At 52.3% G+C, this 14,110-nt stretch overlaps 1 protein-coding gene across 1 annotated transcript in view; it reads right to left on the bottom strand.

The window, feature by feature from the left end:
- Nucleotides 1–4,288: 4,288 nt before the first annotated feature.
- TGFBI (transforming growth factor beta induced) overlaps nt 4,289–14,110 on the bottom strand; it is a 32,171-nt gene continuing 22,349 nt past the window's right edge. The window contains exons 9-17 of the mRNA XM_036848728.1: nt 13,734–13,871; nt 13,023–13,168; nt 12,038–12,174; nt 11,063–11,193; nt 8,527–8,651; nt 7,177–7,279; nt 6,521–6,600; nt 5,432–5,456; nt 4,289–4,957 (exon numbers count right to left, since the gene is read on the bottom strand). Coding sequence (XP_036704623.1) covers nt 4,917–4,957; nt 5,432–5,456; nt 6,521–6,600; nt 7,177–7,279; nt 8,527–8,651; nt 11,063–11,193; nt 12,038–12,174; nt 13,023–13,168; nt 13,734–13,871 — 926 coding nt within the window. The 3' untranslated portion in view covers nt 4,289–4,916. The remainder of the gene's footprint in view (nt 4,958–5,431; nt 5,457–6,520; nt 6,601–7,176; nt 7,280–8,526; nt 8,652–11,062; nt 11,194–12,037; nt 12,175–13,022; nt 13,169–13,733; nt 13,872–14,110) is intronic.

Here is a 14,110-nt window from a genome sequence, read left to right as displayed (position 1 = left end):
GCCTGAGCCCGCCATGTTGAATGAAGGGGCCATTTGTGCTCTGGAAACCAGGCTCTGGGGTGACACCATTTGAATACTTACTGTGTGCCAGGCCCTGTGCTAGGTGCTGGGACCTGGGGCTGGGACAGAGTCCCTCCCTCACAGCAGATCACTCGCTAGCAGGGGAAGCCGAAAAGGAAGTGAGGGAATTACTCCAAATAAGTTATTAGGGCTGTGATAATGGATTCACAGGGAATGGAGGGAGGGGTTTCTGATCCAGGCATAAAGGATGAGGTTGAACAAATAGATTTTTTCCAGTTTTTCATTTACCTACAGGCTTATCAGTCCTTGAAAATGGCACCCATTCAAGCACTCAGACCAGAAAGTGCATCCTTCTCACCCCTCTTTCCCTCTTACTCCAGATTCAAGTCCTGTTGCCGAGGTTACTGATGACATTCATGTGGCCAAATCCAATGGGCACACCAGTGATTTAACATGCTTGATGCTCCCTCCTTCTTGAAAGGCTCTCCTCTGGTGACTTCCAGGCCTCCTCACATACCTTCTCAATCCCTTCTGCTGCTTTCTCTCCCTCTGCCAAACCTCTAAATGCTGGAGCAGCCCCAGGCTCTGTCCGAGGCACTGTCCTTTCTCTGTATTCTCTCGCTAGGTGATCTCACCCAGTCAGTGTTTTTGAATAGCACCTACAGTATTTGATGACACCCCAACACCCCATCTCAGGCCTGACCTCTTCCCTGAGCTCTAAAAGCCTTCCTGACATCCCGCCTGTATGTTTAACGACTTCTCCGATGTAAAATATCCAAAGCAGAACCCTTACTTTTCTTCTACTGGCAGCTTCTCCCCCATTCATTTCTGGGTATATACCCAAAAGAATTGAAAGCAGGGCTCAGATATTTGTACACCCACATTCATAGCAGCATTATTCACAGTAGCCAGAAGGTAGAAGCAATCCAACTGTCCACTGATGAATGAATGAATAAACAAAATGTGGTATATACACAATGGAATATTATTCAGCCTTAAAAATGAAGGGAACTCTGACACACGCTACTATGAGGCTAAAGCTTGAGGACATTATGCTGAGTGAAATAAGCCGGTCACAAAAGGAAAAAAGCTGTACGATTCTATTTCTATGAAGTACCTAGGGTAGTCAAGTTCATAAAGACAAAAAGTCGAACAGTGGTTACCAGGGGCTGGGGGAAAGGGAGAATGAGGAATTAGTGTCAATGGATATAGTTTCAGTTTTGAAAGATGGAAAGAATCCTGGAGATGGGTTGCACAACAGTGTGAATGTATTTAATGCCATTGGACTGTCCACTTAAAAATGGTTAAAATGGTAAACTCCATGCTATGTATATTTTACCACAATAAAGAAAATCTGATCATGGCACAGCTCTCCCACCTCTCTCCCCCAGCTAAAGCCCACTGTGACTCCTCACTGTCAGAAAGATAGTGTCTAAAATCCTTACCACAGCCCACAAGGCCAGGCATGGTCTGATCCCAGATATCTATCTCAGCAGAGGAATTTTCTCTCCTCTCCCCACTCTGGCCGCACAAATCTCTCCAGCACGTGCCTTGGAGACTTTATGCACTTCATGTGCTTTCAGCCCAAATTCTCTTCCCCAGCCCCTCACTTTTCAGGTCTCAGTGTCAACTCTACCGCCCCTGTCACGCAAGGAGCTCTGTGATGGCAGGGACCGTGCAGCTGCCTGGGGTACAGATGGTTCTGTGGAACCCGCCCCCAGCAGCCCAGAGCTGGAAGTTTCCTGTGGGGCAACCAGACCTCAGCTGCTGTCTTCCTCCCCACCCAGAGTCCTCCCCCAACCCAGGAGTAGGTGTGAAGTGCAAAGTATCTGTGCCTGAGGCTCCGTCTTGGGCCGCTCAGGACATTGGAGGGGTGTGTGTGTGTGTGTGTGTGTGTGTGTGTGTGCGCGCGTGTGTGTAGGGGGTTGTCCCAGACTCCCACGGCCACTCTGCTTATTCTCTGAACTGGTTCAATCTGGGATTTGAACAAAGGATCCCGTGGAGCGGGTGTGTTCCTTTCCTCGCCAGGCAGGGACAGCCAGGGAGGTGGCCCCATTTGACTTTTCAGGACAGGGCACTGCGCCCAACCCTCATTCCGTGGCCTTCTTTCCTGGCTTTAGAAAGATTTCTGAGCACAATATTCCGGGCAGCTCCTCTCAGACCATGACATTGAATTACGGTTTCAAGCACAGAGGTATTTTCCTCTGCATGAGAAATCCCTCTCCTCTCCCTTCTTTGCTGACATCCATGGGTCTGGGGTGCCCATGGCTGGTGCTGACTCCGCTCCTGGCTCCCCAGCAGCACGTAAACAAGTTACGGTCCAGGCTGTGCAAGCAGAGTTCAGGCCTGCCGGGGCTTCTCAGGAGGCCACCCTGGCACCCATGTCCTGCTTGCCTGGGGCTGCCGGGGCTCCTCCTCAATGGACATTGGGGCGGGTGGGACACAAGGGGTGGTTAAGAGTGTAGGGTTTGTGTGCCAGCCTCTTCCTATTCTGAGACCTGGCAGACTACCTTACCTCTTTAACCTTCCACTTCCACAGCAGTAAAATAGAGATTCTATGAGTACTTACCCATTTCACCGGAGGACTGATGTAAGAAATAGAAAAGATAACGCATTTAGGAGCACAGCCCAATGCAGTGGCCCCAGCCCCATCTCTGAGCTGGCCTGTGTGGGAAACACACGCCCCAACCTGGAAGGCCCTGGGGCCCCAGTGCTGAGGGTCTCTGTGGTCCTGTCTAGCCCAGAGGCCTGGGAGCCCAAGAGTGACAGCAGGGCGCGAAGGGAACCAAGCAGAGCCCCTTTCCCTTCTCCTTCGCCTTCCTTTACCTGGCTGGCGCTCAGCCGGCAGTGCTCGGAGAGGCCTGGGCAACCTCCTGGCTTGGGCCCCTCTTTGGCCTTCTGATGCAACATAGGGCAGCACACACCTCCCTCCAGCGATCACCCCTCCCTGGAAACATCCAGGGGCCGACCCCTTGGCCCTGGGTGTCCATCCTCAGATGGCAGCACCTAATGTTTAGCCTGAGTCTCCAGGAAAAACAGAGGTGGGGATGTTTAGGACCCCAAAAGGGAACTCAATCCTCTTTGGCTGGGAGGGGGAGGCAGGGCCATGACTGTGCGTGGTTCTCAGTCACAAGGAGGACTCTCCAGCTGAAAGAATGGATGGAGCCCCCCGTATTGGGGAGGCTGGGGTAGGGACAGGGCTGGGGTCACAGGGACAGATGGAGGGGCTTTGGCATTTTTAAGGAAATGTGTGGTGATTTTTGTTTTCAGTGAAAGGATCTTTAGAAGTTATACTGATCACCTCTTTGGGTTCTGATGGCATCCTGTAGCGTCCAGACGTGTGCAATTTTGGGTGCTCGAAGACCAGCACCCCCAGCAGGAGCAGGGCATCACAGGCAGCCCGAGCCTGTACGAGCCCCTGAGGGCAGTGAGCCGGGCAGAGTGGCGGGAAAGTGGCGGCAGCGTGCGGAAGGCTAAGCCTCACCTCTTGGGACGTCTCCCGAGCCCCCCGCAGCCTGACCTCCACCCCTCCAGGTCAGCTCCTTCAACTCCTCTTAGCTCCTCCCACATCCAGGAGCTCCTGGGTGTCCCTTCCTCCGGCCCCCACTTGCTCAGATTCCTTCCCGTCTGTCACAGAACCACAGTGCCGTCCTTCAGAGTCCACGTGGCTGGGCAGGTGGCACTGCCGTTAGCTGACGAATGAGTCTCTTCCCCATGAGAACAGGGCCATGTGTGCTCCCCAAGGCCTAACACTCACATCTGAGGAATGGATGGATGAACGATTGTATTGGATGCCGTGTTAACGGCTGTCTTTCCCCAGACTGGAAGCCACACCAGGGAGGGGCCGTGTCTGGTGCGCCACTGCTCTATTCCCGGCAGCACCATCTTTGGATAGTTGGTCGCCTAAGTGAAATGAGTTCTCAGGCAGCCTTGGCAGTGATGTGGGGGAAGGCAGGGCGTCCCAGTCTCCAGGAAAGTGGGCTGCCTGTGGGAAAGACACTAAAAAAAGGCTCTCAGCTGCACTGATCCTGAGCAGCTCCAGACAGCGTGATAAGAAAAAGGATACTTAATGCTGTGCCCAGTGCTTTACAAGAATCATGTCCCTTCATCCTCGCGATGGACCTATGAAGCTGATGCTATGGTCATCCCCACAGACCATCCCTCAGGGCTTGTCACCTAGCTGCTCCTGGTGGAATTTCCGTGGAAGGTGCATCACAGCCCCAAGAAACAGAAACCCAACCCTGTAAACACCCAAGCCAGCACACAGTTCCCATCCACAGCGGCACACATTTCTTTGGTTTTATTATTACAGACACACCATGTCTCTACCACAACCGGGGAATCCTGAGCTCTGCGTGCCCTACCTACCCTCTCTTTTCTACCTGGACAGGTCACACAGAAGGGTCCAAGCTACATGCAGGTGCAAGAAATGTTTGACAGAGCAGTTCAACTCATAGCTTATAAGGATGCCATTTCTATTTCTCCAACTGTGAAAGAGCTTTACAAAAACAGTGCCACGACACCCCCATGATGCTGGATTGCTTGATTCATGTTTTGTGAGCTTCAGAAACTTTGGCTCCCTTTTCCAGAGTAAGTAGCATAGGCAGGAAGTTCCACATTTGGGACAGGTCCTTCCTGGAAGTGAATGTCAGGCCGTGACATCCAGGTCTCTGCATGCAATGGGCTAACAGTCACGTTTAGGGGGAAAAAAATTAAAAGTCTCTCTCTCTCCCTCCTCCCCCCACCCTCCCAAGGCTCAGATCTCATTACGGTGTACATTATGGCCCAGGTACATTGGAGTGTGATATTTGGTTTCAGAAACATTCAGTCTCTTTGGCAAACTGAGAGAAATTGGTGGGAGCTGCTGAAATGCATTCCTCCTGCGGTCCTTCGCACTAATGCTTCATCCTCTCTAATAACCGCTGATAGACAGGGGCTGAAAGAGAGATATTTGAAAGGTGAAAAAGGTGCAGGCTTCCCATGTCTGTCTAGGATACTGTCAGAATCACGAGCACGAGGGCCAAGCAGCCTTCTTCTACCATCCTCTCCTGCACAGAGCAGATGCTTTTTGGTTTGTGAAACTTCATATCTTACTCAATGATGTTCTGAACTGGGATTTTCTACGTCTGCCAGCTTGGGACCACGACCTCATCATGGGTTCCTGCCAAGCCCCTGTGCAATATTCCCAGATTCTCAAACCTAAAAACTCATATCAACCCTAAAAAGGTTGGCACTCTTATTATCTCCATCTTAGGGAGAAGGAAACTAGGTGTTCTGTGTCTGACCCCAAAGGCCATGTTTTACTGAACCATGGTGTTCTTATCTATAGACAGCAGACGGCAGATTTGGGCCTGCTTGGGGGTAAGACCCAAACAAGTCTACAAGGACTTCAAACCCAGACCAGACTTACCTAGTTTCACAGAGCTCTGGGTAGCCTGAAAGAAAACACAAGGTGTTAAGTTTTCTAGTGGATGTAATACCTACACCTGCTCATGGCAGTGGCTTTGCCCATTGCCATCCTTACTCAGAAAAAAATGGTGGGGATGAGGAAGAGGAAGGGGAATGTGGAACTGCTGGGCCCCGGGGAGCCACTCAGTCAGTCGTGGCAGCCCCAAGTGATGACGTGCTAGCCCCAACCAAGGAGACTCTGAGGCGGACATTCCTGGGATGCCCCAAAGTCAGGCTTCCCCCCAGACTATCACCTGGAGCTTGCGGAGCTGGGATCGCACAGGGGGTGGCTCAGGAATAGGAACTCTGGGCCAAGAACCCTCCTCAAGGGGCGCGAAGGAGAGCCCTATGTCCAAAAGTAAAGGGACGTATTCCAGCTCCATACCTCTGGGTTAAAGACTACCTCCTGCAGGCTCTTCTGTGGAAATGCAAACCTTCTGTAACATGACCCGTATTCCCAAGGGGCTCCACCTGACCTGAAGGGAGCCTGAGTGGGACCCCTGGGCCCTGGGCAAGCTAGGGAACAGGAGGAGAAGCACAGAAAGTCCGAGAGGTTCTGAGAGGGAGGTGGGGCTGAGGCAAGGAAGGGAGGTTCCCCACACAGAGGGCCCTGGATCCAGCACCCACACCTCTGCCCAGCAGGGCCCCAGCACTGGCCACGGCGGGCTGCGTCACGGAAAACAGAAGAGTGACTCGGAGCCCAGGCTCAGGGCAGGCCAGTCTGCTGTAAGGAAAATTCAAGATGGGCCGCCCTTCTCGGTCAGCTGGATTCCACAGCTGTGTCTGTTCTTACGGCCTCCCCACGCACTGAGGCTCAGATGCCTCGCTTGGAAGGCCTCGGCTGTCGCCCACAAAGGAAGCAGGGCCTGCCTGGGTTCTTTTATCCAAACTCCACACAGGCCGGGGCTGAGGATGCCCCCATGGGAGTGGACAGAAATTACAGGAGAGCCCTGGGAGGACAGCCAAGGAAGACAGGAGAGTCCCCTCCATGAGCCCAAGCACAAGACCCAAGGCTGTTCAGGGCAGGGGCCAGCGTAGGCAGGCGTCTTACCCTGGAGAACGCGGACGCCTGTTTGAAGATATCAAGCGCAGAGTCTGCGAGTTCGTCCCCCCGTTCCTGAGGTCTGTTGGCTGCAGATAAAAGGAAAGGCAGCTTCAGTGAGAGAGAAATGATTAGCGTGTCATTCATAACCACCAGGACTGAGGGGGCACTGTTGGGTTTTCTGGCTCACATTCTCAGATGAAGTTTTCCTTTATAACTTTCCATAACTCGTGGTGGAATTCGGCCCGTGGGGAGAGAGCTCAAAGAAAGGTGAATGCACAGGTTGAGAGAGGCTAGGCTCCAGCTTTGCTGGAGGTAAAGAGAGCTCACCCAGGGCGGGATGCTGCAGGAGGGGTGCTTTGACCCATGTTCACAGCGTTCACATGTAACAAACAACTGGGCTCTGTTCGAACAGGGCTAGGATAGCCAGGCAATGCGGCAAAGAGAAATCTGTCCTTGAGTTGCCGGGTGTAGTGCATTTGAACCAAGAGTTCCTAAGTTACTTTTCAACCAGACCCAGCAATGCCGTCCAGAGATGCTCAGTCCACACGTCCCACATCATTCTCATCTTTGCTTACAGCAGGGTTTCTATCGGGCACCAACGGCTGTGTGTCGAGAAGGGCCAGCAGCAGGATGAGCGGGGGCGTGGTTCTTTAGGGCCTTACCCGGAGGTTGCAGGACACTGGAGATGACGTGGACCACGCCATTGGTGGCCATGATGTCAACTTCAGTAACAGGCTCCTTATTGACATTCACCACGTTGTTTTTCTGGGAGAAAAAGAGACAACAATTGTTGAACACCAAGCACGTTTACCTTATCCATTCTTAAACCTAGCAAATGTTTACTGAGCACTTCTGGATGCCAGATCCTGTGCTAAGTGCTGGGGATACTCTGGTGACTGGAACAAGACCCCTGTCAGCTACAGACCTTCGGTCTGGTAGACTCAATTTAATCCTTGTGTGGACCCACCACGTTGCAATTTACAAAGTGCTCTTTTGTGTGATTCCCTTATCCTCACAGCAGTGCGTGGTGAGGAGGTCGATATCATGGCCTCCTTTAAGCTGAGCAGGTGGGACAGCTGGGAACAGAAGCCAGGTGTCTGGCTCTGGTTGAAGGGCTCTTTCCGCTTTTCCTCCATGCCTGGCTTCAGAGTTTCTCACAGGGTAAATCTGTCTCAGGCTTTCCTGAACGACCCAAGGGGGAAGGGGGAACTGGAGCCTGAGACCGACAGGACCCTGACACCCCAGACTAGGAGCTGGGAGATTCTCAGGTGACCTGCAGAAGTCAAACAAGTCATGCCGTCCCTGCCTGCCTTCCTGTGCTCCCGGGAGAAGCTGATGAGCACAGGGATGGCTGGAGGCCAGGAGAGAGGTGCAGGAAGCAGAAGCTGAGCCAGCCACATGCTGCAAGGGTGGTCCCTCCACAGGGTGTCAGTGGCCTTGGCTGGTACAGCCAGGGAGGCCACAGGCAGCTTCGCAGAGCTGGGCTGCCTATCTGTTCCCTCTCTTCAAGGTAGGGACCCTCGGAGGCAGCTCCAAAGTGGAATGTGCAGAGTAAGGGAAGGTTCACAGAACAAGCGTCAGAAGAAAAAGCCTCCTGGGCTGGTCTGGTTCATGGTACAGCTCAGTGAACCCCTGGACTTGGGGGGGATAGAGTGGGAAGGGGATTGGGAATTGATCTTTCAAGACTTGTAAGTAACTATCATTTCCTTAAGGAAAGGGAGATTTAATAGCTTCTCCCAGATGCCAATCAGATGCTTTATTCCCCTGCAGATCTGGAAGTTCTTATTCCGGTCTAACCACAATCTCCCTTGATTTCCCTGAAGACTCTTTTTCTTTTCCTTTCCTTTTTTCTTTTCTTTCCTTCTTTCTTCTCTTTTCTTTCAAAATGCACTCAGAGATTCAAGATGCTTCTTAAACACGGAGTGTGTGTCTAATGCCATCCTAGGGACGAGATGTGCCCTAAACCCCAGTGGTAGGGCACGGCCAGCCTTTTAATTGTTAAACATACTCACCGAGCTGACTTCCAACTTGTCGCCTTGGAGAGACTTCAGCCGCACCAGGGCCCCGATGCCTCCGCTAACCAGGATTTCATCGCCAACGTGGTATTTCAGGATGTTGGCAAGCTCCTTGGCGTTGCCTGCAGGTTTGTGGGAAAAGAAAGCAGAGTTAATCCTAAGGCTGGTAACTGGTGTGGTCAGGGAGGGCCCAAAGGAGAAGATGTAAGCAGTCACCCCCGAGATGGAGAACCCCCTGCCCAGGTAATAAGCACTTATTGAGCACCTACTGTGTGCTCAGCCCTCCGACCCACCATGTGCATAATGGTCAGGGGAACAAGGCATATGACCGTGGCCATGACTCTACCTGTGCACTGGATGGGCTGCTGGGTTAAGTACACGCTTCCGTGATGCTGAGAAGGGAGTTAATCTATACTCCTCTGTCAGTATGACTCATGTTTCCATGACTAAATATTTGCTTGGAAAGCCAGGGGCCTTTCCAGCACTGGCATCTGAGACATTTCATCATCAGCATGGCTCCCAATAGTTATAACACAGTAGTGAAATATTTACACATTCTGCCCTCAAATGCATACTTTGAGACGGCTGTTTCCTAAGGGAGAACTTAAAAGAGTCGACAGCTGCGGTCTGGAGGAGCTATGGAGCCGATGAGGTCAGGGCCGAAGGGGGGATCCCTCCACAGCGTCCCTCCTCGTCACGTCTCAGCATTCCTTCCGGCCCACGTCAGCTCCTCCACCCACTGGGGAAAGCAGCCAATTGCTCATCAAGGTGCACAGGCAGTCCCCAGATTAAGTGTGGGAGGCAATCTTAAGGCTGCCAGCTGCCCTCTCCTCTGCATCGAGGCTGCCCCTGGTACTCATGTTACCAGCCAAATGGCCGGGTATCCCCAGGGCTTATGGACGGCTATTTCCAGCAACTTGAAACTGAGAACAGAGGAAGCTTTAAAGTATTTTGGGGAGTTCACTTGGTTATGGACGAATCCACATGAGTGCCACGGGATGGAGCTACCAGGTATAAAGGGATTTCCAAACATCCACAACTTGGAGCTGGCAAGAGTTTCCCTTCCACCAAAGTACGGCCTGGAGGTGCTGAGCCAAGCCAGCCCCCAGGATGGGAGGGGTCTCCTTCTTCTGAGATCTCTAACACCTGGATCGACCTCTAACACAGGGACTGGGATGGGCTCCATGCCCCAGGCGTGCTGGGTTCTAATCCTGCCCACAGGCCTGAGGGAGGGCGTGTTGGGGGAGCTTTGCCCAAGCCCTCCCTCAGCTCCCGCACAGCTGAAAATGAAAGGCAAGCCAAGTAGGCTTGGGACACCTGGGGAATATTCCCTTCCTCCTGAACAGAGAGAGAATGGAAAGTTTATGTCCAGAATGAATGTCTCCCCTCTCCTCAGGAACATATGTCAGCACCACAGACAAAGGCATTCATTTAGCAATAAAGAAAATTAAACAGGACACAAATTCAGTTCACAGCTGCCCGAGCTTTTTGTTCTGTACTCCAGAGCGGGAAGGGAGGTGTAGACGATTTGGGTCCCAAGGCTTAGCCAAGATCCTTCCTCCTCCTCCTCCTCCTCGGACTCACCTTTCTGCACTGGGTGGATGTGTCGTTCACAGGCATGCAGCAGAGTAAACACCGCAGGCCCATCCTACCTCTGCACCGTCATAGCCATTACCCCATTATCGATGGGGCACATGTGCCCAGCATTGTGGGCAATGCTCATTTAATCCTTATTAACACTCTGAGCAAGGCGCTCTTACCACCCCCATTTTACTAATGGGAAAACTGAGGCCCAGAAAGGTTAAGCAACCTGCAAGAGGTCACTCAGCTGGTAAATGCCAGAGCCAGGGTTTGGTCTGCTTTCAGGTAATCTGGGAGCCCAAGCTCTTCACCACTAGATTGTCTCTCAAACATACTCAACTTAATTGCTCAGGGCCTTGATGAGCTTCTCGGTAAAGCTTTCATCCCGAGGTACATGTGACACAGGTAAATGGCTTCATGAGCAGGTTCTCACAGGTCCTCAGGGGAAGGCATGCCTTGTTGACTGGGCTGGTTGTCATCTACCCTCAATTCCCTTCTACTCTTCTCTGCCTTGTTCACTGCCTGGGGAAGCTGACCACCGTGAAGTACATCATCCGGGCTCCCTCACCCTCCTGCGATCAGCTGCCAGGAGGCCGCTGAAGGAGGCCAAAGCACCTAGTGGCCTCCTTGCCATGGTTCTGACAGCAGCTGCATGTGGCTCTAGCCAGTGTGCTACATCCCTCCTCCTAGGGTCTCCCTGGACCGGCCCTCCCCCCACCATCCCCTGCCCCCAGCACCCCCTGCCCCCAGCGCCCCCAGGCCTGGAGTGGTAAACAGTGGGTATCATCACCCTTTGCTGGTTCCTTAACCCTGCCCACACCTTTGCAAATAGTCTTGTCATTAAATTCCTTTCAGTCAAACCCTTCATAATGTGCCAACTGTTTCCTGCTGAAACCCTGACCGATACAGTTACTTTAGAGAAGTTGAAAAATGTACTTAGGTTGGTCTTTACCCAAGAGTTTGTTCAGTTCTCCCGGTGGCAAGGCTTGGAAGGCTTCATTGGTAGGGGCGAAGACCGTGTAGACCCCTTCCCGGTTGAGGGCCTCGGTCAGCCCTGCAGACTGGATGGCGGCCACCAGCATGCTGCGGATACACACACGGAAAAGGTCACCTCCCTCTGTGTGTGTGAGGGGGGGTTGTCATTTGCCCAAATACCGCACCACGGTGGGTAGGTGGAGCCCAGAGCACTGGCATTCATACCCCTTGCTGGTTTTCGTACAGACAGGGAACGATTCCGGTCTGCATCTTCTCTCCATAAATGCTAAGTTCAGTTAAAAGCCAGAAGTCAGTGGTCAGAGGCGGAAGGAGGAAGGGAGAGGTCAGTGCCATGGCTGACCCAGAGACTGGCTGAGCTCCAGGGCCCGAGGGATGTGATTCCGGGGGGTGGGAGGTGGGGGCAGAGGGTGGGTGGTCTCCTAGGCTCTGGTGCAGATGGCTGAATTCAGTGACAAGAAATGCTCGATGTCACAGCACCCAGTGGTGAGTGAGCAAATCAGAAATGGAGAGAGCAAGGCAAGAAAACAAAGTGACATCAGGAGCCTGAGAAGGAAGGAAACTTCAGGGGTAATAAGCAGACACTACACGGAGTGAGACTCATCACGCGCGCAAAGCCAGGTGTTCTCAGCTTCCCTGGGACTTTAAAAGGGGAGCAGGATGTTTCCCTTGCCCTTCAGGAATACAAGTGCAGCCCCCTCCCTGTTCCCAAGGGTGTGAGGATTACACTCCCAGAAGCCACCCTTCTTCTCAACCTAAGTTTTCAAGGTGACCCTCGTCCTTTCCGAATCCCCGGCTTGGGAGATCACACGGACACACGGCCAGTGTTCACTGGAGCCCCGAGGAAGTGGGGAGCTCGACAGACAGCTGAGGCCACCGTCCTGCCCCAGCAGGGCCACTTGCAGAAGCACCGCCCCAGGATGGAGCCGGTTACCTGAAGCGACTGTCCCCCTTCAGCACGTCCATGACGGTGCCCACTGGGGGGGTCAGCACCCGGTCCATGGTGAACAGGGTCCCGTACCTGCCCCTCTTGTCGTGGGCGGCGATGCAGCTGTTCTCAATGCACAGGCTCTGCACGCAAGAGGGGCAGAGAGAGGCCACGTTACCCCCCAGCCCAAAGCAGGGGCCTCCTGGTTTGCTCAGGGCATGTGCTGATGGCTTCACCCGCAGAGATCAGTGAGTATATACGGGGCCGCAGCATTAAGGCTAGGATTAAAGGAGGTGTTTCCCCCAGGAAAAAAAAAATATAAATGGCGTTCCTTAAGGAAAGAACAGCTATAGAGGCCCCAATAAATGTACAGAGAGGGCCCATAATGAGATTATCACGTGACACGAGAGGGCCACTGACAATGATCAAATAAGGAGATGGAGTCTCTTCATTTATTTATTTAACAAATGACAACCGTCTTTAGCCAAATGGCACTGGCTGGTCCCGAGCAAGGGCTATGATGTGTTGTACTTCCTATTTGATATCCCAGGGTAACTGTTGGGTTTGAAGAGAGAGAAGAAACAGGAGAAGAGGGAAGAGAAGCTTCTGGACCAAGGAGGGCTCAGCGTCACTTCAGGCAAGGCTTCTCTTCACGGAAGCTAAGAAGGATCCAAAACCTGCATTCCTCCTCCCTTCGTTCATCACTCTGGGTTCAGGGTGGATGGCTGCTTACCCAGCCAGGCCAGACGGGTGTTTAGTTTATTCCCAAAGGCCTCCAGAAAAGGAGGCTTGACTCTTTTGGCAAGACCCCCATTTCGATCCTTTGATATCAGATATTCTTTCTAAAATTCCTTCCTTCCTTATTAGAAACCAGTTCTCAGGCAAGCTCCTGCTTATTGAACACTTTTTCTTTTTTTTTTTAACACTAATATAGCTTGCATTTCTTGGAGCTGAGACAAAGAAAGAGCGTGATTTAGGACCCAGAACTTACATTACGGTAAACAAAAACTCTCAGTTTTTTGCCGCCCAGAGTTTCTAGGATCTGTCCGTGGTACAGATACTTGGAGGCCAGCTGATCTTTAATCATGTGGTTCAGAAGCAAATTCTTCGTCCGGGCATCAATTGGAGGGGTTCCATCTGCAAGAGAAGGCGTGGTCAGGTCCAGACAGTGCAGCAGAAAGCCCATCCCTCCTTCCATTTGGAAATAGAAATTGAGAAATCAAGCAAGGCTGCCAATATTCCTTAACATCTGGCATCTTCTGAGAATTAAAAAAAAAAAATGTCTAGATAATCAAGGGTGTTTGGAATTTTGCCCTAAGAGGGAGGGGTAGGCACGGACACAACTTGGCCCTTCTCTGCCTTCCCCATGGCCATGGCTCAGCTGTATCCTCACTCTGACCTCCTGACTATCACACTGGCAATTGACCCCGCAAATAAAAAGACAAGGGAGTGCTTTGCTCTCCCAACAGATGCACACTCTTGAATTCTGAGGACAAGACTGCCACGTGCATCCTCTGCTCTACCAAACGAAATAGCAGTGTCTCTTCGCTTTCTCGTGAAGTCACTTCTGCTTTTGGCTGAGCTGGGTGGAAGCACGAATGGTCCACGGGGAGCTGTAAATTGGGGAGGGTGCTGTGGAGGTGACAGCGGTGGGGCAGCTGCCCCCAGAGACAAACGCACAGGGATGCCTTCCCCACGATACCTTTGAAGACAGAATTCATGGGGGCCAGGAGAGTCAATCGCTCAGTTCCAGAGAGATGGGTGCCGAGGCCAGCTTGTCTGAAAAGGTCAACAGCTGTGGAAACATCGGACTCTGCAGCCAACTCAAATAGCGTCTTGGCTATAAGGAAGGAGAAAGTGGGTTCAAAAGTTAAAAGTACTGTTTTCATGTATCATTCGTCCATCCCAGAGCATGACATACATCAGCAGGAATGTCATCTCTTGAGTCAACAACCCCTCTAAACACTGCTGGGGCACAGCGGGTTTGTGTCATCAGGGGAATGGTCACCCAGAAAACCACACCAGTTGGGGAAGTAAGGTGAGGCTCAGTTGGGCAGAGGGCCTCTGTCCCAGCCCTTG

The sequence above is a fragment of the Balaenoptera musculus genome, chromosome 3, assembly GCF_009873245.2.
Source record: "Balaenoptera musculus isolate JJ_BM4_2016_0621 chromosome 3, mBalMus1.pri.v3, whole genome shotgun sequence".
Taxonomy (NCBI): domain Eukaryota; kingdom Metazoa; phylum Chordata; class Mammalia; order Artiodactyla; family Balaenopteridae; genus Balaenoptera; species Balaenoptera musculus.
This window is presented reverse-complemented; position numbering and strand designations above follow the sequence as displayed.